The sequence below is a fragment of the Ctenocephalides felis genome, unplaced genomic scaffold (assembly GCF_003426905.1).
Source record: "Ctenocephalides felis isolate EL2017-DRISC unplaced genomic scaffold, ASM342690v1 CF-g0.4_SCAFFOLD_01886, whole genome shotgun sequence".
NCBI lineage: Eukaryota > Metazoa > Arthropoda > Insecta > Siphonaptera > Pulicidae > Ctenocephalides > Ctenocephalides felis.
This window is the reverse complement of record NW_020538040.1, coordinates 57,322,548-57,349,741: the sequence shown is the minus strand read 5'-3', so window position 1 is coordinate 57,349,741 and position 27,194 is coordinate 57,322,548. Positions and strand designations below refer to the sequence as shown.

Sequence of the window (27,194 nt, the reverse complement as noted above, 5' to 3'; positions counted from 1 at the left end):
TCTAATATTATAGAAATGGTATCACATTTCCTTATCAGAAAAACAAATTAAAAAACATCCGTTATTTCCATATTAATTTTCTAAAAATGAGTTAAATAGACATTAGTTTTTCCCCAAACTTAAGAGGACAAATGGAACAATTCTGTATTCACAAATCATCTTTGAAAATTAAGAGATGTTCATTGAAAAAACAAATGAAATTATTCTTGTTACATTTGAGTGATAACAATTAACTTTACAAGCTTTTCAGGAGCTGATAGTCATTACAATGTAGTAATTGTAATATAATAAATAATTAGTACGTCGAGTATAACAATTAAATCGTAAAATTTTTCAATACTAAATATTTACTTGCTAATTACGAAAAAAATGTTAACACGTATCATTCGCATTTATAAGATATTCTTTAAATCATGGTGGTACAGTTGACTTTTTCGAGGAAACTTCGATGAAAACCAAAGTTTTTAAAAAAAGCACGCATATATATATATATATATATATATATATATATATATATATATTCACACATACTTTGTCAAAGGATTCACAAAACTTTTGACTTGAAAAAAGAAAACAGAAAAGAAAAATTACCGAATCCTATTTTGTTTCTCATTCGAGATGTCAATTTAATCTTGCTTTGGATAATGCGATACTCATAACGAATAAATTACATAACTTAGAATAGTTTTTGTGATTTTTTTTATTATAATTGGTTGTCCATTAAGTCAAATAAATTACTTTAGGTCTACAAATTTTGAATTCTGATCTACAATTAGTTTTGATTCTGCATAGAACCAACCCAAGAAATTTGAAATCCTGAGTATTGACTTATTTAAATTTTCTTTAAATTAATTCACATTAACTCTATTATCAATTTACAATATAATTTAACGCAGCCCAGAATGGATATGAGCATACAATAAATTGACAGGGATGGATAAATTCTTGCAATTTCAATAAGATTTCAAGAGATTTAATTGAATTTATTAATCTAATTTAGTTAATTAACTTCGCTTAGGATAAGTTATAGTAATCACAAAATTCAAAAATCAAATATTTTATATATCTTCACATTTCGAAGGTTTTTGAACATTTTGACATATCTTGGAAAAAAATGGATGTATGTGGGTGCGTGTGTGTGAATACAAATGTTTGTCGATGATTTTGGAAACACGGATCAATCGATTTGAGTATTTCGAAAAAACATTGGATTCCTAAAAAAATATTCAAATTTTTCAAAAATATCAAAAATGTCAAACCTATTTTTTTTCAAAAATAATTATAGCTTTTTTAAAAAAATTAATTTTCGATAAGGGAAGTTTCTGCAATTTGCCTTAAGTTTGCACCACTAGTTAAAATTAAAAAAATAGCTTTGAAAAAATCTAGATTTTCAAAAAACTTAGCAATTTTTTCAGTTTTCAGAAAATTTTATAGCTTTTTTGAAAAAATTAATTTTCGGTACAAGATGTTCTGGGAATTTTGCTTTAAGGCACGATGCCATGCACCACTAGATTTATTAAAATTTCAACTCACCAGCATAGGAATATTGGGTACGACGACAACGTCTTCTTCAGCTCCCGCCGAAAGTTCTTCGCTAAATCGGTACACTTTGCGTTGGTTGAAGCTGAGCGTGTTGTTGTCATTTACCTCGATGTCTACTTTCTCCCAATCCTCACTGAAATATGAATTGTCACATTGTTTAATTGTATCACTTTGAAAAGAAAACAAACTCCGTCATGCTCTATGCTTTCTTTCATCTTCATGCATCGGCAATGAAGAATGTGTATAATTCGAAGAAATTTGTAACCATAATTTCTTTGATTCTTTGTCAGTTAAAATGATCAACTACGTGATATAGTTAAGTTAGAAGTAGTAAATTATTATTAAAGGTATAGATAGCATATATCTGTTTGCAAAAAAATTGTACAAAAATCTGATTGTTATACATATTTCTTGTATTGCAGAGATTTTTTAGAATAATTATATATTATATATGTATATTAGGGTGGTCCTTAATATGAAAATTTTCGAATTTCATTGCTCCGAGGTGCCTAAGTGCTTCCAAATTGATATAAATAAATTCTCTAAATGTTTTAGTTCTTAATATTAACTTTTAGGTGGTGCGCAATTTAATCAAAGCTTCGTATAGAGAAACAGCATGGAAAAAATATCGAAAATTTAAAAAATGTTTTTTAGGTATAACTTAGCGACATGTGAATCAAAAGTGACAATTCGTGCCATCTTTTATACTTTGCAAAACAGGTTTTTAATAATTTGTTTTGTAGAGCGTCGAATTTTGAATAAAACTCATTCATTTGTTAGTTAAGCTATTTTAAAATTTTATTATCTATTATTATATTTTATTTTAAGAAGCATTAACAAGTTCGAAAACAGTTTCTAAATAATTTCAAAATAATTTATTATTCAAAAGTATGTGCTTATAACACAATGCTACCAACAGACGTGTATTGAATTTTCATGGCCAAATATTTCAAAATATATCTAAAAATACACGAACAATAGTTAGGTGTCATTGGTTTAGCGAGTGAATAATGAGTCTTATAATAAAATACTGTCGCAATAAAAGTATTTTTAAGTAAGCGTCTTACGAAAAAAACAGACAAGCAAAAAATGAAAATTTGCTACTTGAACGTTGGACTGTAAATCAAGGCAATTTGTTGCAAATATGTGATCGCTGTAATTATTTATTCATTAGTATATCATCACGGTATAAGATAATTGAGATTATCTATTAGATTTTTTGTTATTGTTATTCGGTATTAGAAATATTAATTTTGGCTTGCATGTTGCTATCGTTGCACTTTATTCAATGCTCCGGACGTATATTTTACAGGAATCAAAACAATACTCTTAAACTGATAGTAAATTTTCCGAAGAAGTTTGTTCTCGTGACAAAATCCGATATGCTAATTTTATGTTTTCTTGACAGTTCAAGTCATTCTGAATCGAATGAGACCAAATTTAGATAATGTATTTGTAATATATTAATTATAATGGAAGCCGATTTTTGGCCGATTTCAAAAATTTAAAAGCCTTTCGATGTACTTTTTTAATTACTAGAGTGACGATCGGCCGAACCGTTTCGTTGTAATTAGCAAAAAAGTGTCATTTTTTTCGTGATAAATCCACAATCCGGAATGAATTTTGAAAATTCAAAAATCGTTAGAAAGATATTGTTTTGAAATCGATTTGTTTTTGATAAAGATCAGCCGACCGTTTTCCTGTAATTACCTGGTGTAAAATTTTCTCGACGATTTTTATGAAATTTTTGACGAGAGTTATCATGGTCTTATAGAACATACTAAAATATTACGGCTCTACGACAAGTCGTTTAATTTTAAAATACACCACCGATATTGACAATGAGAAAACCTTAATTTCACTTATTCAATGTGAAAAATGAATGATCTGAAAATTCTCTTAGAGAGTATATAGCTTTGAGTTGTGGTTAATTATTCGCCTCTTAGAAATTAGAACGCTCCTCCCGTATTCAGCATTTGCATATTGCAAGCGGCCGTTTTGCAAAACCGTGCGAAAACAATAACGGATGCACTGGCACAGTTCTATTATGCACCTAAAATGGGACATTAAATGAATGAAAATACATACGATGTACCAATATTGCATTCGGCCACTCAAAACACATATATTGTGAACAATGATGCGCAAATTCCGTAATATTTAGAATTAGATTAGCTTATTGTACTTATTCTTAAGAAATTTTACATATTTTGATGCGTTGTTATTTTATGAGAAACAAAATCATTTATTTATCTATTATACGCATGCAAACATACGCTCTTTTTATACGCTTAAAAATCATGAAATAAAACGGAAAATCTTCGATTCGATTAAGTGAGACCAATATCTTACCCCCAACAAAAAAGTAATTTTACTATGAAGGAATAATGAATACTACACAAACCAACATTTTGCAAAGCTTTGCTTCGCCTAGGCCACAAAATTCTTAAAAAAATACTCGAAGGGGCCAAGTATGTCCCAAATTGGCTGATACACCGGGACTCCAATATGTTCATGGTAACAGAAGAAAACAGAAGACATGCATCAAGAACAAAACTAGACTTGAATATCATCCGAACCCACTTGCAAAAGAATTGCTTTCCTCAAACATCCCCAGAAAACTCAAAAAACTAATTCTTTAGATTTATCAAATTAACATGCAATGTAGGCTTATTATTACTTTGCTGTATCTTCATCTCATCTATTTTCTAGTAATTATATGGAAATAGAAAAGAAGAAATAATAGAATGTAAACCTAATAATTATTTCGACTAAAAATAAGACAATTACACATTTATATTTAATAATTTATAAAACATGGACATATAGAGAAACTAAGTTTAATAACACGATGGTGACGCAAAGTTAATCATGCTATATTATTAATGCATAATAAGAATTTTAGTAATATTTTAATTATATTGAAATGCTTTAACAATAAACCATTTTTATCAAATATTATTTTCACGTTTTTAAACATTTCATATTTTGGTAGAAACAACATATTTAAATTACAAGACATTTATTTAAACCATGTGCCCTAAGATTGAATTTTTTTGTCTTCTATTGCGCCGACTCTACATGAAAACTAATAATTACAGAGAAGTAGTTCAACTTATAAGTGACATTAATTTTTTATAAACAACTTAAAAAAATGAATTTTAAAATATGCATATAGATTTTAGTAATATATTTGTATTTTTTTATGAGAAAACATACTATTAACAGAATGATAGACAGGACTCTATACGGGATATATAGGATATACGGGCGGAAGGTTTAAACAATAATAACTTTTGTGCGGAAATGCAAAAATCAGTTTGTGGAAGATAATATAAAAGATGCACTAATAGACGGTCAGCGATTATCCCGTCGAGGACTTTTTTTATTGCAAGAAAACTATTCTAATTAGCTTTTTACGTGTAACATCTTCCTAGTATATTTCAAAAGTCTAAGAACCCCAAAAAATATGTTTTAGTTTTTAATTTCTACCCTTTAATTATTTTGTTTTTATTAACGAATTCATTTTTTTCGTGTGGTTGTTTTTCTAGTTTGAACTGCCGAACTCTGACACATTTTGTATCGGAAAAAAAATTCATACTTTAATGTTTAATGTACAACACGTTTATTGTAGCGATCAATGTCCAGTAAGTGCCATCACAAACACACACCTCCAATTGAGTTTAACTTATATGTGACGGGTGCCACATGTTTAATGTACAACGAATTGAATGTATCTATTTATACTACTAATGTGTAATGTCGTAACGTGTAATTAACCAGATTATATTAATTTAATAATTGGGAAAAAATAATTAGAATAATGAAGTACGATAATTAAACGTCGCTGTTATTACAGATATTAAGAAATCATTATCTTGCATAATCACTTGATCGTGGCGTTCCATCTTCCAGTTTTTAACTTTTAAATTTTTTTCATAACATGTTTACCTTGGGTCTGCTAGCGTTTTAATAATATAACAAAAACGCAATTCTTATTCTATTATTGATGACTTAACAATTACTTCCTTCATCGTGAGCATTAATTAATTTAGCAATTAATTCTCGGCAAAAATAAACGCGAGACGATTGGCTCCACAATCGACGCAGACGTATTGTAGTGCAATCATACTACAATGATGGTAATTGAAATTCGTAAAATCGCAATTTTTATTTACTTATAAATTAGTATATATTAAAAACATTCTTTAGATAATTTGCTACCATATTAGTCCAATTTCATTTTGAGTATGAAAGTAGATTTCCTCAAGAATATTTTAGACAAAAACAGTTTTCAATTCTGATCATAGCATATGCATATTCTTGGTACATAAAACTTCTATACAGGTTGTTCATGTGCCACAGCCCTTCACTTCTGAATTAATATTGATAAAGTTAGTGAATTTTAAGGCTGCTTGAATATTATTATATTTGATACATTTTCCATCGTAAAAACTAAAGACTTTTCGGAGTAAATTTTGGAACATAGATGAAATGCAGTTGTATAACAATTAGCATTGTGCAAAGTAAGGCTAATGCAAGATTTTAAATATCGTATTCGTCGAAACTTTATTGTTATACTTTCTCAAATTAAAAAAAAAGTTTTATAAAGAGCACACCGTCTTTGCACGAGTTAACAACAGTACTTACTTAACTTATAAAATATTACAAAAATAGAGAATTATAGATGAGTAAGGTATATTACAATATTCATTGGTTGGACATAATATATTTGCGTTAGTTCGGGTAAAATTACTTTCATTTTAATTCGAAATTATTTTAAATTAAAATATCAAAATATGCTTTCACCATAATTTGGAAGAATGAAAGATGGAATTTAATTCATAATAATTTAATTGTATCTACGGAAGCATTTAAAAATGCTTTAAAAATTATAAAAGATCTTTTCATAAGAGCGTAGTAGAGTAACACGTTTTATTTTGAAGTTTACAAATATGTTTATTATAAATTTATATTTTTTTCACATGAATTTTATAAAATCAATTTTCTAGTAAATAATCGAATACTTCCGTCAATTTTTTAAAATATATTCTAAATTATAGCTCCTAAAATGATTAGTTTTCTTTTATTTATTTTTATTTAATATAGTTTGAAGTAGGTACGTTTTCTACAATTCGGTATTAAGATTTTTTTTGAAAATTTACTGAACCGCATTACACTGACAGTAAAACGGGAATAATTAATAATAATATAAATATTTTAATCATAATAAATTATTCATATTATTATTGAATAAATTATATTATATATGTGAAAAAAATCGCAGAATATTAAAATTTTATATATTTAAATATATTACTTAATAGAATTACATAAATATAAATTACTAGAAAAAAAAGAAATGAATTGTATAATCATTATAATTGAAATAATATTCATTAAGTTTATCGAAAAAAATCTAACAATAAGTTTTAATAAGTTTTCCGCTATGTCGCCTGCTTACTTATAATTTTCTTTTAAATATATCAATTTTTGTTCGCAAAATATATGCAATGAGTTAATTATTATAAATATTTTTGCAATATTTAACTGTTTGAATATATAAATAAATTAAAAAAAATAATAAAATTATACACCGACGGGATTTGAACCCAATTATGTACAACTCTCTTATAAGCTACCGAGTACCGAGACATATCAAAAAGGATCACTGTAGTCCTACGAATTGCGCGTAGTCTATTTTTCTAAAATTCATTTTTATAATTAAGCCACTTCTCGTAGACCTATAATATTTCAAATTGTTCGGTTTGACTATTAACTCTATCACCATGCGAAGTTTCATCCAAAACTCAGAAGCGCAAACCTGAGGTTCTCCTTGTGAGTCAACATTACATTATGCTGAATGAATCAAAAACAATTATATCAGTATTTATAAGTGCGATTGAAACTTTTATGATTTTCAATTGTCTGAAAAGCATTGTCTTATATTTCATATGGGACATCGTCCATTCCTAGATGGGACATCAATCAAGAGACGCCATGTTATATATCCGAATCGAATAGTATTGTATATATTTATGAGATTCATCTCGGCATAGATTATAGAGTGCCGGGTGAAAACACGCATTATGACATTCCACGAGTGTTAATAATTGATTGAATAATGAACTTTTACTTTTGCGTAATATCTCGTCTTATCCGTGCTATCCAAGACTCGATGTCCCACGATTCTGAAATGACCGTGTGATACTTCTGTCGTTCCTATATTATGTATTCGATTTATTTTTAAATATGTGATATATATATATATATATATATATATATATATATATCACATATTTATATAATGATACGATATAAATTCCAATCGAGATGATAAAATCTTAATTTGTTTTCAATATATTTCATAACATGGAATTTTAACTGAATCAAAATTTCACGATCCAATTTTGATTATTTTCATTATTTTATGCTCGTAAAAAGTAAATAAAAAAACTGTTTATCATTTCTTATAAACGTGTATGTTAACCGCCACAATAAACATATGTCAAAATTTTCTTTTTTTTAAAAGTTTACAAGTAATGCTTCATTATATGGCCTTGAGCATTAAAAAGTTCTAACGGAGCTTTATTGCTATCAACAATTTATCAGTAATTTTTCGCCTCATTTTTGAACAAGGCACTCCTATGGCCTAGCAGTTAAAGCTATCGGTTTTAAATCAGAGGTTTCAGAAACAATAGGTGACATCGGGTTGCATTTGAAAATATAGATTACAATATTTGCAAGTTAAATGGCATTTTTCTGACATTGCTGCATCAATAAAAACTCATCACATGAAGGTAGAATAACCATTTGGATTTGATTAGCTTTAAGTTCACGTCGTTCTAGTTTTTCAAAAATGACACAGCTGCACAATTTTGAATATTTCGTAAAACGCTTGGTAAATAGTTAGTAGTTAGTCAAGTAGATAGTTAAGTAAATAGCCCCTAGCTCCCTTATAAATATATTAATGTATAGTAGTGCATCAATTATTTGCTATTTTTTTTTGTCGTGCATCCTTAAAATTCTTCTTCTTTAACTTCCTTTTAATCGAACAACATTTCTATCGTACAATATAGTAGGAAATTCCTATACGAGAGAAAATGTGATATATATCGTGTTCTCTCTAAACTTTAGCGTATGTAGTTTACGCATTTGTTATTAGATTAATGCAAATCGCTTTTATAAATACGTAATAACCCGCACAAGTCACGCTATTCACACTTTTTAAACACGCACACCTTTATTAAAACAGAGAGAAAATTGTTTATGAATTTGTAATGAAATCACTTAAAATTAACATTTTCTACATCATCATCAAAGAAATGATAGACTACTTCATGTTATTATATTTACCGTTGGAAAAGCCAACATATAAATATTTATCATTGATAAAGCCATTAACTGGCAATAAAGGATAGTCGAATTTGGAAAATATTCGCATTCTAGAAGTCATATATAAATACGCATATCCTTTGAATGACCTAAAATTCATATTCATATGACGGTTAGAACATTTGATTCTCTAAAATATAGTATATAAAATACAGTTATTATTACTTAAAGTTTCGCAAAGTTTCATCTTGAGATATTTTCTTTCGGTTTCTTTGATTTAGTATTTTTCGAGCATTTGTAGTTCAATATATGACATAGTAATCGGAGTTAATTAGAACATTGAATGTTATGTGGAACGTTGTGTCAGGGCAAAAGAACTAGTACATTTTTTCTAAGAAAACGAAAGGTTTACGTGGCAGTTCTAATATCAATTTAATATTCATTTATTGCTTACTTGAAAATCGATAAACACCATATAGGTAAAATTTGGCCAAAATGGTATACTCGTATATGGACGAAATGACACAGAGGGCCTTATTTAAAAATTGTTAGATTTATTAACGTTCCTGCAATTATATGGCATGAAGGAACCCTGCAATAACAACCCTGTCAGATGTTGAGCGTCATTGTCACAGTCTCGTCGGAGTAATCAGTCGTCAGTAATTTGAGGGTGATTCTGTCAAGTTTTTTGGCACTTTCATTTATTGTGCCTCTAACTTTATGCCAGTACTAGTGATTTCGATGAAATTTTATTGCAATTATCAGGCGTTTGACGGAATTTTGTTTAATTATTCATTTTTGCTCACTTTTGGACAAAATGATATATTTAGAATAGACAAAATAACATTTTGCCAGAAAAAACATGGTAATTTATGTGAGACCAAGAAAAAAGAAAATTTAAACAATTTTCTCGGTTCTGAGAACAAACAAAACAAAATTTTTCGGTTCTGAGCTTGGTGAAGTTTGGCTACAATGTTTGCTTTTTTCCCTTTGGGCTCATGCTGATGCCCAAATTGATGCTCATGCTGATATCCCAAAGAGGACCAAGCAATTTATTTGTGAACTGTTTTCTTCAAAATTTGTATCTCAGTATGTCTTTACCTTATATGTCATTTTGTACGTACTAAATGTACAAAATGGTTTTCTTAATAGGTAGCATTTCTTCTTAATAAGTTTGTTCTTATAGTTCCTATTTAAAAAACTATATTACTGGTGATATCAATGATGAGGTCAAAATGAGTGAAAACAATTAAGACTGAAAATATTATCATAAATTAAAAAAATAAATAAATACAATTGAAAAACAAAACACCATGTCATTTTGTCCATACTTCCCCTACTAATAAAAATATATTAAAAATTACGGTTTGGAATTATTACTTTATCACTTATATCATGAAATCAATAATTAAATGTAAAGTTTAAATTTCAAATGTCACGATATCTTTTAATCCTACCAATAATTATGATTTGAAAATCTATCCATAAATGACAATTTCGTTCCATATTAGTCTATTCGAGTTTGTAATAGAAACTAGTATTTTATAATAATATTAATTTCTTCGAAATTCATTCTCAAACTAATATGAGGAAACATTGATTCATGATACTGAAATGAAGCGGATGTTACAACAAATAGGCTTTTGTTCGAAAGTGCTAAATGTCAAACAAGTCGTCTGCAAATATTGCATCGACGGTAGTAACAGTACAAAGTGAGCAATTGATTGAAAACCATGTTGGAAAATACAATAGAATCTATTTCCTAATGTTGAACGGATAGATTAGGAAAATATAGATGTGATACTTACTATTGCTTCTATAATAGGGTGTGTAAGTGCGGTTACGTAATATTTTAAAATTGATTTATAGAATTTACACGATACTCTACAAGAATAGGTACAAAATAAAATCAATATAAAAAATATTAAAATTTGATGGATTTATATATATATATATATATATATATATATATATCACCCGGCTTTGTGTTGTAATTAATATGATTCATCTGAATTAAAATGAAGTAGTCGTATCAACTGTTACGGAAAATTCAATACGTTTGTATCTCTCGTACAAGTACGATCGAAGGATCAGTGCACTTTCAATATGTTGCAACATGTTTATCAGACACAATTCTAACGCCGCGCCGGTGCTACCTATATGGTAACTAAATATAGTGCTGAAGCTGATATAAAAGTGTAAATGTAATTAAAAACAATTTAAATACTATGCCAGTATTTCATATAGTAAGCTTTTAAACACTTTGTGCTTAAGGGGGGAACCTGCTTTAGAGGCTTAAAAAAATCGATTTTTTTATTGCACAAATGTCTTCCAAAACTAGCCAATTTCTCGGTTTTGAATTTTTTTGATTCTTCCTAATTGACGGAAAAGATTAGAAAAAAACTAAACGTCCTATCGAAACGAGACAAAATTCATTGTATTCAGGATTAAATTTTATTCTAGTTGAATCTAAAAAAAACTCTAAGAAAGTTATAATTAACCCACTTTTTAAACAATCTAAAGTGAAATTTTGTATAAAAAACATGATTTTATTTCAAGCTGCAAAAAATTGGTAAATTTCTCATTTTTTTCTGAATTTTTTAGGTTTTACTAGAATCTATACTATTGAAAATATATATTTGCTTTGATTTTTTTGTTTCGGATGGAAATTGTGACCTGCATCTGTCCCGCCAAATAACATCTGCACGCACGTGGCGCATCGGCAAAAAGCAAAATGTACCCGGCAATATTATGACATATAATATATATAAATAAAAAAAAATAAAAAGAATGTTGAAATATATAACAATAAAACCTGAAAGTTTCGTTTTAATTAAATATTTATTTCCTTTCCTAAAAACTCCTCAAAAAAGCGATTTTTTGAAGCCTCTAAAGCAGGCTCCCCCCTTAAGAGCTTCCCTTTGGGTAAGTTATTGTAATCGTCCAAAAATCGAAAATGAAAATTTTTGCATATCTTTACTTTGAACATTTTGGAATACCTTATAAAGCAAAATTGAATGTGTGTATGTGCGGATACAATATCCTGTCGACCATTTTGGGCTTACGGATCAACCGATTTAAATGATTCAAAAAGCAATCGATTCCTATTGATATGGAGACGTGATGAATAGTTTTGGCAAAGTCAGGTCCAACCATTTCAGAGATACGGAGTAAAAAGTGCGAAAAATGTTAATTCAGTTTGTGAAAAAATGGAGCGGCCAATTTGAATGATTCAATTCAAAATATTTTACTTGTATTGTAGAATCAAAGAACTGATTAAGTTTTGGAAAGGCAGGTTTAGCGGTTTCGGAGATCCAATAAAAAAAATCCCATATCGTGGTAAAAAATCATTATTAGACATATGCACATCTAATAATCACATATTTTAGCGAGGGTTTAATACTAAGTAAACATTTTGTTCATATTTCTATAGGTTCCGTACCAATGTTTGTCGGTTAGACTGTGCTGTGGCGTTTATACGTGCTTTGATATTTCGTCTCTAAAACAGATAAGCAACGCGATTGCTTAAAAAACATTAAAATTTTTCAAAATAGCTAATTTTCATCAAAAATTCCAAAATTCTTAAAAATCTAATTTTTTTAAAGTTTTCAAGAAATTTTAAAGCTTTTTGAAAAATTTTAATTTTCGTAAGGGACGATCCAGCAATTTGCTCTATAAGGCACGATGCCATGCACCACTAGCTAAATTTTGTTCTATAAATATTAAAATATTAATCGTTTACTGGCCCCATAGATCTTTTATCCAGCCACCAGATCTCGATCTGAATGTAATGTTGCAGATGTTACACAACTAGCACGCATCTAGTTCGCGTGCTTGGCTCTCGCGCTACTGCCGAAGTAATCGGTCATTTCCGTAACGGTTACCTGGCCGACTGTCGTCCGCTCTATTGACACATGGCACGGATTATTGTCTCATTGTCAGATTGGGGATTTCTAATGGTCTGTGTGCACAACTGATTATTTCCATATATATTATTTGATCATTTAACAGCCAGTGCGTCGAAGTAAACTGTTTATTTAAAATTGTACAGTTTGGAAAACGAAATTTGTCTTATCATTCAGCTGAAAAAGTATACTAAATTAAGTAGGTACCGTGCCCTGGTACGGTTGTGCCAGGGTACGGTAGTGACAGTTGTCATAAAAGCGAAACTATACAGAATTTGAGAAAAAGTCCAAAGGGAGAAAAATGAAGTATGTTAAGTATGAGGATTAAACAGATAAATAATTTAACTAAGACAAAAAGCAAAAGAGAAAGGGAAAGGTAAATTCAATATGAAATTTCTTATTAATTTTGTTCAAAAATGTTTGTTATATCTTTGTTGATGTTTTGTTATATATTCTTATATTATATTATTAAGCTTGTTAAGCCTTGTATAAATAGTTATCTTGTGTTTTGTTACATATTTCTGCCAATAAAAAGTTATTTTGGTGTTGATACTCATTGTTTTTTCTATGCCTGTCACAACCACACACACCACCCCAGGGACTCTTTACTTTTATGATTTAATTTTATGACTCCATCGTATTTAAGGACGGTATTTCAGTATTTTCACTTTGACTAATGTTTAAATTACTATTTAATTTACTTTTCTCCGAGCTAACTGGAAAATTAACAAAAATATTGCTGATCAAAAAGAAGTGGCACGGTCGTATCCAGTTTCTCCTACTGTAACACAAACTAAACATATACTGTATACAAATTATGGAAAACAAAACAACAATTTAATTTAAAAAATATCTAACATTTAGAGCCAAAAATTATGCATTTTCTGATCATAAAAAGCAAAATTCTTTCGTGAATTGAGGATGAACTATAATCCAAAGTATTGGCTATTAAATAATCAAATCCTTGTGATGATTTACCTTAACTAACTACATCGGTTTTATTGGTGACAACCCAAATGCTCTATCTCTATATGATAATTTCTTTATTATTACAATTTCTGTAGTCGCGATGATTTTTTATTACTGCTAGATTATCGTGCTAATATTATTATTAGGAAATCAATTTCGTTTATAATATTTACCATACTAGGGGTTGAATGAATGTAAACATAAAATTTAGATAGAAATGAATCAAGACATAACTAGTGGTGTATGGCACCGTGCCTTAAGGCAAATTGCTGGAACTTCCCGTACTGTAACGAAATGTTCGAGGAATACTGAATGTTTTCAAATAGATTATTAAAAATATTGTAACATTGTTTAATATTTATATGAATTATATAAACTGAATTGCAAAGTTGAAATTATTTGTTTAAAGTATATTAGAACTTTAGTCAGAATTAAAAATAAAATCTGATTTATTTACGATAAGAAAATTTTTTTTTTGAAAAAAAATATTTTGAAACAATTTTTTTTCCAAAATCAATTATTTTGTTAAAACAAGCAGAAAGTTCTTTGAATCATTTAAATCGGACGCTTAGTTCTATCAAAAAGTGCACTTTTTTAATATCTAGCTCTGTATCTTCGAAATGGCTGGGCCTACCTTTGCCAAAAACTAATAACCACTTTTCCCAATTATTTTTATTTTCCGCACTTTTTTCTCTTTATCTCCGTAACTGCTGGACCTGCCTTTGCCAAAAACTAATCAGCACATCTCCCTATCAATAGGAATCGAATATTTTTTTGAACCATTCAAATCGGTTGATCCGTGCGCCCGAAAAATTGTATACATACATACACACACATCCATTTTTTCTGAGGTATGCCAAAATGTTCAGAAACCTTCAAAACGTCGAGAAATGTAAAAATTTTCAATTTAAATTTTTGGACGATTACAATAACTTACCCTAAGTTATTAGTTAAAGGTAGTTAAAAATTTAATTTGTTAATGAAGCACATAAATGAAAGGCCAAAAATCTAATAAAATTACATATAATTAAAATAGTAACAACGCAATAATTTTTCTCTCTCTTGTATCGTTATAGTGTGAGATTCGAAATCAAAAGGTTAGATCATAGGCTTTCCTGAATTATTGCAACCAACAGTTATATTTTTAACCAAAATACTCAGCTGCCTATGCTTTAAGATATTAGGAATGGTACTGTAGTGTAGTGCATCCTTTATAAAATTTTTCATTTACTTGCATTAAATTTATGAATCTTATGAATTATCAAAATAGTATTTATTTAAATCTAATAGAAAAATTATTCGTTTTGTATTATCAAAATATCTATAGTAATTTCTTTTATAGCCCCATCATTAATTAATAGGTGATCGAAAAATTATAGAAATAAATGATATAGTTACTCGAAGAAATATACTATTATCAGTTATGATGTCTAATAGTTAAATGTTCCAGACAATGTTTTGCTCTACATTCACACCTGTTATCTTGCATGGCATAAAAAAAGATTTCATAATTCTAGAGTTGACGAATAATATTTATGATACGTAATTTGACGGCTCGAATTTGATCATTTCCTTGACTCTACATATTGAAATCGAAAACTTTCTACTTATTATTCTTAAACTTTTCATTCTGCACGTATGGAAATAAACATGCATACAAATACACATTATAAACAATACGCGTTTCCATAAAATATTTCGATAGTTTTACATACAAATTGATGTATTATTTCCTAAATTTCTTTCCAAATAAATAGATATAATATTTTGCAGTTTGAACGTATAAATCAACATAACAAACCTACGAGAATTTTTTTTGACAATGTTTTGTAGTTGTCTTCTAAATTACTTTATTTATCATTTTCAGTCTTTCCTTCCTTTGTCGCATTAAATAAATTATTTGGTAAATTTTGTATGTCATATTAGTAAAAATCGTTTCCTTTTCAAACAGACCATGAGTCCAGCTTTTATGAATAATTATGATGAACTTAATTATATAATTGGATAAAATTTGACGGTTGTGTATGATGCTTTTTCATAATTCATAATTTGATTTGGAACATAAGTATAATCTTAAAAACGCAAAATTCTTCACCAGTTTCTTGAAAGACATTTTGGTGGTAATAGATAATGATGATATATGAAAAAAATAAATTTACCTGTATTATTTCTGAATTAGTAGCAAAATTTACGTCTAATAATATCGACACTTTCGTATATTTACATCTATGTTACCACAATTTTAGAATCGTAATTAAAAAAAAATGATTTTTTCAAGATGCTATATGAATATTTTTATACCTTGAAGTTCTAATGTATGGCTTAAAGAAAAGTAATAGTGTATTAATTTAACTAGGCCACACGTAATATGAAGAAAATTTTCCTATTGTCAATTATGAGTTGCATTTATATTCCGAAAAAAATATTGCAATAACATATTATTACATGAGCATATAATACATATGCGTCAATAACATTCTTTTTAAATCGAGGCGTTTAAATAGACAGATCAATATTACAAGAATCAATACACTTTTGTTCCTCGGACTTTCTACTTTATGCAATCAATTCAGACATATTATATGAATTCTGGTTATTTAGTGTGTCGCAGATTGCAGACACAGTTCTTATACAATTTCAAGACATGAATGAAAAGATAAAATGTATCATATCAAGATCACAAAGAATTTTATAATTTGTAAAATTTTCTAAATATTCTTCATAGTTGAGTCAAAACTAATTATGTATAGTATAGGGTAGAGCGGGGTTTTCAAGGGTTCGCGGGTAAAAAGATTCACAAGCGATATCTCAAAAACAAGCAAAATTAATAATTTTTTAACAACAATATTATAAGTAGAAATATGAGTAGATACATCATAATGTTTGAAAATCGATAATAAAAGTATTTTATTTTGTTGTTAGTTTCTTTGGTTGTGAGTACTATTTTATAGTTTCCAAGACCTTACTATTATGTATTTTTAAGTATACGTTATTTGATTGTTTTATAAGATGTATTGTTAATTGACTTCCCGTAGGGTAAGTTATAGTAATCGTCCAAATATCGAGAATAAAATTTTTTGCATATCTTTACGTTTCAGAGATTTCTCAGAGAGGTGTGTATGTATATGCGTGTGTGTGTTGTATGTGTGGATACATTTTTTAAATTTTTTCATACATAGGATCATCTGAGTCTGGCCTGGCAAAGGTGTAAACAATAAAAAATAGTAAATAACAAAGTGAATTAAGGGGGTATTCTAGTGTAGAAATTCAGAAAAATCGACTTTATTTACTTCATATTTTCAAAGTTTAACTATCTAAGAATATGGGTACGAGAAGGTTTTTGAAAATTTGAATTATTTTCGGAGATATAGGCATTTTACTAGCTCGGTCTCCATACTGGTTTGGCTTCACGCAAAACTGTAAATGCGTTTTTCTCAGAACAGACTTTTTCAGAACTGTTGACACGATTTCTCAAGTTTTAATCGACCGATTCACTTGAAATGTTCACAGAGTCTTGTTTATAGACCTATCTATAGCCCGAACTAGGATTATCCCCAAATTCCAATTTTCACTATTTTTTAAAAAAATCGAGAAACTCAAAAAACAGTAAAAAAAAAACACTTTTTTTTCAAACAGTCGCCAATTTGTGAAAAAAAATTTTTTTTACTGATTGCTAGTTCGGGCGATTGCGATTTCATTGAAGATTAATATTTTGAAGAATTTTATTTTTTTCGTTTCTGATGGCTAGGAGGGCTGAAATCATGTCAAGACTGAGGTGCCAATTTTTTGAGACCACCCACTTCAGCTGCCAATTTTTACAATTTTCAACTTTTTTATTTTTGATTTTTGTTTTGTATTTTAATAATATTAATAAACAAGTGGTAAAATGGATAATAAAAACATTCATTGCTTTCTTTTACGACACTTTAAAAATGACCTAAAATTCATCGCTCTACACTAGAATACCCCCTTAAGTTAAAAAGATCAAGATTATATACAGTGTTATTTCTATAAAAATGTACCCATGAAATTTATATTTTGCATGGTTGAATAATTGGTAAAATAATGTCACTATTTCATAAAATCTCTTTAAAATTAAAAATAAGACAATGATCGTCTCATGTTACCCTGCCTATGGGGCAAAATGAACCAGATCATTAAGAAAAACAGCAAAAAAACACATTTTTTAAATGTTGCATTAGCTGGGATTTTAACTGAACCTAGTCAGATAGTTACTTGTATTATATGTGTTATTTGCTGTGATTTATATAATTGGTTTGGTTTTCACAATATAATAGTTCAAAGTGAAATTGGATCTTTGTACCTCGCCTTCTACTTTGTATTGTTTTGGCTAAGTGATATGTTTTGATCACTTTCACCTAAAACGTATAAATCATTAAAAATGTATGAAATATTGATATGTTAATTAATGTACTGTAGACATAAAACAACGTTTAAAAACACATATTTTATCTCCGCTTTATTTCTTCCTTATGATAAATCTTCCTGAATGAATATCGTCAGCAACTTGCATGAACAAAATTAACGATGAATGATTAATAAAACGTACCAAGAACAAAAGTGATAGTTAGTGCAAATGGTGGATAAAATTTAATAATTTTTGTTACGAAAGTTGATTAACTGTTTTCTACAAGAAATATTCGCATAGATAGAAAGTATACCACATACAACATACGCGGCTCATGGTATGACGGTATGAGTCGATCGGCTCAGGCGCAAGCATACTCTACGCCTCGCATGCATGCACGGCATTCTTGCGCGATAAACCTGTCTTCATATTTCGTTGGATATCGCTCAGTTTTACTGTTAATTATACGAGTTTTTTTTCATTTAATATTACTCTACGGCTAACATACTCACATGTGTATATTTCTTTATATGACTCTATATGTATGTTATTCGAGTATATTATAGTCAGGTATGAATTTAGTTCATATTGCATAATGTACACGTTTGAATAGCTGTACAGTTTAATGCAATTTCAGTTTTTTCATCCGCATATTGCGTTGACGATATAAAAAACAGGTGTGCTTGTGTTAATTTATGCGGAAAATGATGGTGCTTGACATAGTTAAATTGACTTATTTATTTCTTCTGGTATTACTGTCAAAGGAAAATTTATTAATGATATTGATGGATTCGAATACCAAAATATTCATATGGAAGATAAGCAAAATAAAGCAAATAATATAGATATTAGATACACTTATTCTATAAAAAAGTAATGTATTCATGAATTCACTGAAGTAAACTATTATCGTCAAATTTATTATAACACATTTGCAAATGATGTGTTTAATTACTTTCCTTTTTCAACTACATATGTCTATTGAATTTCTTTTCTACGTACTCCTTCCCGTAGGGTAAGTTATAGTAATGGGCCAAAAATCAAAAATAATTTTTTTTGCATATCTTCACGTTTCAGATGTTTCTGAACATGTTTGCATACCTCAGAAAAAATGGGTGTGTGGGTATGTACGTGTGGATACAATTTTTCGTCGACGTTAGTGGGAGTATCGCTCAACTGATTTCAATGAGTTAAAAAGCAATCGATTTCTATTGATGGGGATTATTGCTGATTAGTTTTTGGGAAAGGTCGATCAAGCCGTTTTGATTTTTTGTCATCTTTGATTGTAATATAATCATGGTAATAAGGAGTTATCCAATTTGCCTTTAAACTAAATTAAAAAAATAATGCAACAGCTTTTGACGTTCTATTTATTATTCATTGGTTTTCTTAGAAATTTAAAAAAAAGGACGACCAGAAGAAATATTTGAAAAAAAAAGTGAAGTGAATGAAAACATCTTCGAATGCTAAAGCAAAGTTATAATTCTACTAATTGAGAATATAGATGTAGAATATCTGCTACATTTTGTTACAACATTTCTTAAACATATGACTTAAACTGTGAGTTTTTGGAAAAAGCAATATGAGTCTTATTAAATTGATGTTTTAAAATTGATTAGATATATCAATAATATAGGGTAGAGCGGGGCTTAAAGGTACGCGGGTAAAAATTATCTCAAAATGTAGAGAAAAATAATGTGTGACCAATCATCGCTTTAAATCGGATGTTATAATGATCTTCAATTTTGTTGTTCAAACTAACAATTAAATTGTTTCGCATTAACTGATCTGATAGCTATATTATATATTATTATTCTATAAAAACTGTTTTAAAATTTAAAATGAAATAGTGAACTATTTTCTCTCTGGCTTTCCCCTTTTTTCCCGCCTTTGGGGAACAAGGGCCAGGTGCCAAATTTCTAAAAAACAGCAAAAAACATATTTCTACCATGATGAATTAGCTGGATGTTTTACTGAATATAGTCAGATGGTATTTATTGTGATATAATTGGCTTGGTTTTCACAATATAATTACTCAAAGTCAAATTGGACCTTTGTGCCTCGCCCTACCCTACGTGAATATTCATGTGTCAAAAACCCGAAAATAGTTTGATGATGAAATAATAAAATATATATCAAGATAAAAATTAACTATATAAATTAATTAAAACTTTTTTAAAATTTTAGAAATACATATTTGATGCTTGAGTTGCGAGCATACGATGTTAGTTCATGAACTGTAACTTAGTCATGATCAATTCAAACTTAATAAATGTTATCAACTATCTACTCATTTTTTTGTCAAACCACATATGGAAACTTTGCATTATTCATTGCCATTTCACAAAAATTGCAGATAATATAAAAATCATGTAGAACAAGATTGAACGACAAGCAGAACAAGATATAATACATTAATTTTTCATCAATATATTGTTAATTCGTATTCTTGAAAATCGTCAGTTCTTTACATTAAGAAGTAATTGTAGTATTTTTGTAATATTTGAAAAAAACTAAATGTGGTTATTTCCTAGTATAACAAAGTTGTCGTATATTTATATTGATATTATACAATCTAATGAAAGTTCAGGTCGGTGAATTATTCAATGATAATAAAAATAACTTTCAGTTTCCCAACAATTGTTTATTTACGTGCTTCAGAATTATAATGATATAAAATGTAAAGCATTGTCACTATATAAATACTGTATATTAAATTCGTGTGATTTTTATGTAAATTAATAATTAATTTCTTTAATGGCAAAATTATGAAAAAACTGTTTAGCGACACTTTTGAATTACTCATATTAAAATATTTATTTTTTAATATAATAAGAAAACTTTAGATTTAAAAATTGTAATTACTCGTGTATGCAATTCTTAGCCAATTCTTCAGCAATAACGAAAATGATTCTGGCTGTATATAATACCTATTATTATTTAATTCTTAATTTTTTTGTACAATTATTTTGTAGAATATCTGTATATTATTTATGTATTTATCGTAATAGCAATATTTAAGAAAGTTTGTGGTTTTTAAAAATGAAAAGTTATGATGAGCAATTAGCTGATTGTCATTTACGATTATAATGGTGATAATTGTTGAGTCAGAATTTATAAAGTAAATTAAAATTAAAAAACCATTACATCTAAAAAAAAAACAGATTTATGACATATTTTACAATATTTTTTATGCAATCTTTGAAGTCATAAAGTGTTTGTTTTCATTCTGCATTATGTCGATGAATCAAATTTTAGAGAAGCAAAATTAATAAAATTTTAACTGCAATCATTTACTTAAATGAATACATTATTTGTGAATGATACTAACATATAATCGATGCATCAAACGCAATTTATCTCTATAAAAAGGAAATTAGTGTAAAACAAATGCAACTCAGATACAACCAAACCATATTAATATTATTATTAATTCACATATAAGTACAAAAGGAAGTTATATTTTCTGAACTTTATCATTTACTTTGATATTTGCTTTAAAAAATTTGTACAAATTTAAATTTTTATAAAAAAAATAACTTCCGCTATTATAATTTCAAAGACATATTGTAAATTTGACCTTACCTCTTTTTTGTAAACTAATGATCATTGTATATGGGTATCTATACATATGAAAGTTTTAACAGAGAAGAATATATGCCGCGTTCCAAACAAATTAAATTTATGTAAGAGACCTTCTCATGGACCATGAATAGGTCAAAATGGTTTATTGAAAAATAATATTTACTAATCAAGTTTAATGAATTCGATATACAAAAGATATAAAAAGTCTTTCATGGACAATGGTCTCTAACGCATAATGCCGATAGATAATTGCTTTGCTCTTCCGGCTGATGAACTAATCTCAACACATTTTTTATGTTATTTAGTGCATAAACGTAGAGTTAGGTGAAGTTTCATTCATTATTCAGCATAATACATTTTTATAAATATGTCCTAATATCGAATTAATAAATCTATAGATAAGTCTCTATAATAATCATTTTTAAAATACAATAATATTGAAGCAAGAGCGAAGCTGTGAATACTGTTGATTTCTATATTTGTCTATTGTTTTCTGATAGGTGATTAAAAAATAATTTACAATAAGATGCAAACTATCTTTGAATTTGTTGAATTGGATTAGAATCTCGTAAAAATGTAAGGCATCCTTTTGGATGATATTGAATTTATACTTGAAGTTAAAGTAAATGATACTTCAATAGATATAAATTCATTTTCTTTTATTTAAAAATTGGTTGCATTTGAGTTGCATGTACACAAGGTTTCTTTTAAAAGTAATAAATTGCATTTGCATCTAAAAATATGCCAGTAGACATATATGAGTTAGATAATTAGATTGAATTATTTACTGAAAAGGGTTTAAAGAATCTGTGACTTTTTTCTTTTTTTGAGAGATGCTTTGCTTTGATTTGCTTTAAGCGAAAGTCCGAATATCGGGTAGAACTACTCTTTCAGGATAAAGTGTGTTAATTATCTGATATTTTTAGTCATTGTTATTAATAAATAAACATATTGAAACTTTGATATATTTGCTCTGTATCGGTGAATCTTCACAAAAGTGAATGAAATGATCTTCTAAAATACTTTAGTATATAGATACGTTTCAAAATCCTAAATATATTAAAAGCAATTCTAGTAAGTTCAATAACGTTTTTAAATGATTTTTATATTATTATTTATTAAAATTATTTTATATTTTAATAAATATATCAATAGTGCAATTAGTAATTCGCTCAAATAATTTCCCTCAAACATTATGTTTTGAGGGAAATAGTTGCAGCTTATTGAACGGTTCTAAAAAATCTTTAATCATTCGATCTTTAAATATTAAAATATAATTAATTTTTATTACTCACAGATAAACGTATGGTCCCAATTCGTCTAATATCGGTTTTGAACCGTTGTTGAGGAACTCGTCGGCGTTCGTCATGTTGTAGACATAAATTCTGATTACTGGTTCTACCGGCGGTTTTGCCCACCAGCCATATGTCTGTGAACCAGGTTGAAGAACAATTTGCTGTAATAAAAACAATGCTGTTGGTTTTACTAATTCATTTTCAAGTGCGTGATAGTAGTAGCATAATCGGCGGCATTTAGATAAAAATTCATTCAATTCAAGACATGGAGAATAAAATGTTAAATCATACTTTGTTATTAGGACAGTCGTTATTGATATAAGTTATAGGGTAAGCGAAACACAAAGGTTCAATCTGACTTCTAGCAATTATCACAACATCACAACAAATAACAAATATCAAACAAGAACTGCAAAACTATTTTTAATTGAAAGTCCCATTTATCATGTGTAGATGTTTTTTATGCAATAGGAAATTTTATGCAATGATAGGTACTTTTTAAGGATTTTTGGACCTCCCTTTCGCCTTGGTGATACGAGGTGATATTTATTATTAATTTTGGACCTCCTTTTCCCCACCAAACATCACGTGTATTTTTACTTACAAGAGAAAATTGTAAAATTTTAGAATTTTTTTGTAAACGTTTTGATTTTTTTAAATTAAAAAGCCAGGTAAAATATAAATACACGTGATATCTTACTATACCCCTTCCTCCCCCACTTGATATTTTGCGATTTTTTGTCAAAGACCCCCCCCTCCCTCTAAAAACCTCACGTGATTAATGGACACCCCCTATATTATAATCAGACTTATTGTTTCTGTTAAAAATTCTTTTGATATATTTTATTTTTTTATTTATTATTGTTAAAAATTCGATTTAATTTTTTTTATCATTACTATATTGTGTACATTAAGTACGCACCGAATGTACGTGCATATTAGATATTTTTTTATAATATCCTAAATAAATTTGTATCTCCCAATTTTTTATTATTATAAGTTTTTCCTTTCAATACGAAAAGATACTGATTATTGCACATGTCTATGGTGGTTATAAATCCATTTACCCTTTCAAGGAAATGTTCAGTTTATTACTGACACCCATATTAATAGGGATTAGAGGTAAAATTCTACATTCTGTATGTAAATATAATAAGTTCGTATTTTGACTGTCCCCTTCCCTAATAGAAAGAAACTCTAAACTATCACTTGGATAATATGGTTTTAATATATAAAACCATTATTAAGCCAATTTGGACCTATGGCATTGAACTATGAGGATGTGCCAGTAAATCTAATATAGTTAATAATGATGCAAAGAATTCAATCCAAGACTCTTCGTGAAATATGCTCCATGGTATGTTTCAGACCACACTATTCACAATGATCTGAACATACCTTATATTAAAGATGTTATCAAGGACAAAAGCATCACTCATAACCACAAAATTGAAAACCACCCTAACAAACTATTGCAACCGCTTCTACACAAGACTCAAAAGAAACTGGCCCATAGATTTACTTGAGTATATATATTTTAGTTATAGTTAAAAGATAGCAGAATAGCTTATAAAATTTTATGTAATTTCTATTGCTATTTATTAATTAATGAAAAAAAAAATGTGACCGTCTCCTTCCAAGTTGAGTTCTAATGATTTTATGTCATATTTTAAATTTATAAATTTACATGAAGTCGCAATGTATCTGATACATAATGAAAACTAGCGCGCAAATTTACTCAATTATTTTATAACAAATTAATTTAATTTCGTATGTCGATCGTTGTTTAGAATTCAACCGTTATTTACAGATAACACGTTGCAAAGTGAATACAATTTTCGTCTAAATCATATAATTCTCGATAAGTAAAGATACCATAAAATTCTGAAAAAATAGAGGGAAACTTTTCTATAAAATAGAAATGTTATGGTAACGCTATGTTGCGGATCTATCTTCGTATGAATTGGTAGTAACGAACTGTCAAAAAGCTATGTATTTGTTATCGAGACATATTGATTTGTAGCTCATGTAGGCGGACGTACTGCGCGCGGCGTATTTTTCAAAACGTTGATTAATGTTTATAATTAAACCACTTTTCATAGGCCTATAATATTTTAAGGTGTTCGGTTTGACTATTTACTCTATCATCATGTGAAGTTTTATCAAAATCCCAGAAGAGTAAACCTGAGATTCACCTTGTTAGACTTGTGATGAAAAAATCTGCGCTACAATTTCAAATATTCTACTATAATGTAATATAGTACAAGATCTAAGGAATCCAGCGTGAGTCGACTTCCGCTTGTCGTAATTTACATTGTACGTCTCATTATGGTCATGTCAATAGATCGTTTATTTTCATCGTTTTACGATGGTCGCGCTTGATTTAATTGCATATCTATTGCATATTATTTCTGCCGTTATGACACTTCCAATCATTCAAAGCCGGCGGATGTTGCGAGTTGCTCTATTCGCAGATCGCAGCATCACGTGCTATGTTCTCTACCTCTTTCACCGTGTGAGATAATAGGTCAAATGTGAAAATCGAATAAACACTGTAAGACTTTTTTTACTAATTCGCTAATGGGCTAATTACTGTACCGACAGAACACACAAAAACACATACAGTAGAATCTTACTAATGCGACACCTCGATAGACCGATATCTTACTAATCCGGCAGCCTCGCGATTGAGGCGCTGGGCAAATTTTTGGAGATGTTTGGAAATATTTCCGTAATTTTCAATATTATATATTAAAAATTAAAACTGGCCCCGGCGTCACGAAATCGGTTCGAACGTGAGCTAGCACCAACTAGTCTCAGGTTTGCTGCTTCGATTCCCGCTACCGCCAAAGCCTGACACCTGGCAGCTTTGATGTCAGTTTTCTACTTGGGTATAGATCACAATATAATTTCAAGTGGAAATCGTCCTTCGTGAACATAGCTGCATTATTCAATCATATGATAACTATTAGACGTAAGAGCTAATATAATCCCCACACATAAGAGAATGGTAAACCGAAGGGTTGCCTCTCATAAATTACGTTAGGTCATAAGTCTTTAACAAACAGGTTATAAAAAATGTAAAGTAAGTGTTCCGATTGCTGTTGAAACAATAATAATAAAAATAAAAAAATTATAACTGTTGTATAATCCATATCACTATAATCCAATAATCCAAACCTATTCCAGTAATCCGACATTCTCTGGCTTATCTATTGTGTATTTATCCGAAATTATGGAATCCTTATCAAAAATCTCTAACCTTAGCGAATATCTCATATTATTACTGCTTATTAAAATCAAAATGATGTGATCTTCATTCAGATTTTTGTTGTAATTACAAAATAATTTATAAATTATTTAATACAAGCAGATTGTATTTTTGCCAACAATTTTACCAAAATATTATTTGTTGGTCAATATGATAAATTTATTTATTTTATGTTGGATGGTTCTTTGAAGTTGATAGGATTGCATTGCATTTCTTATCCCAAGCTTTTGCATATCACAGAAGAAAGAATATGTCTAACATGGACTTTCAATAAAAAATAGTTAAGCAGTATCGAATTATTACACAAATTTGAAATTAAAAAGTTTTGTTTGCCCTAATCAATCGAACAAATAAGTCAGCAAATAACCTCATCTCTTCAATGAGATGAGGTTCTTTGCTGTTGAGTAAATGGCTTTTAGAAATTTCTTCATTGTGCTTGATGTTAAAAATATAATAAATATCAAATTATTTAATTGCTCGTACCTAATTAAAGATTAATTGTATGGATGTAGGACAATTGATCAAAAATGCAATTGGAAGGCATCTAACTTGTTAAAACATAAATATATAACTGGCATCTAGTTGAAAAATATAACATATAAAAACTCATCAAAAATTATTTGTAACTGATGAAAATATTACTTTTAATAAACGAACATGAATATAACTTATTTCAAAATCTGAAATTTGCCATTATACGTGTAGCAGAAAAATGGGTTAATACCAAACTTCGAAAATGGGCAATATTTTTATTATTTCTATGTAATTTGACGCTTTGTAATCTTTTTCATGAAATTCGAGATGTTTCTTCATAGAAGGTCATTTTTTGTGTCATATGTCGACTGTTGACTTTTCTTTGCAATTAATTTGTATTATGAGATTATGCAGTAATATTAGATATTATTTTCTATTGCTTTCTTTTT

General features: G+C 28.5%; 1 protein-coding gene and 1 long non-coding RNA gene across 2 annotated transcripts in view; one reads left to right on the top strand and one right to left on the bottom strand.

Moving 5' to 3' along the window:
- LOC113376496 overlaps positions 1–11,617 on the top strand; it is a 61,281-nt gene extending 49,664 nt beyond the window's left edge. The window contains exon 3 of the long non-coding RNA XR_003367032.1: positions 11,482–11,617. This is a non-coding gene — a long non-coding RNA (uncharacterized LOC113376496). The remainder of the gene's footprint in view (positions 1–11,481) is intronic.
- The window catches only part of LOC113376495 (scavenger receptor class B member 1-like), a 133,024-nt gene that overhangs the window by 19,717 nt on the left and 86,113 nt on the right, over positions 1–27,194 (bottom strand). The window contains exon 4 of the mRNA XM_026616438.1: positions 1,534–1,675. Within this exon, the coding sequence (XP_026472223.1) occupies positions 1,534–1,675 (142 nt within the window). The remainder of the gene's footprint in view (positions 1–1,533; positions 1,676–27,194) is intronic.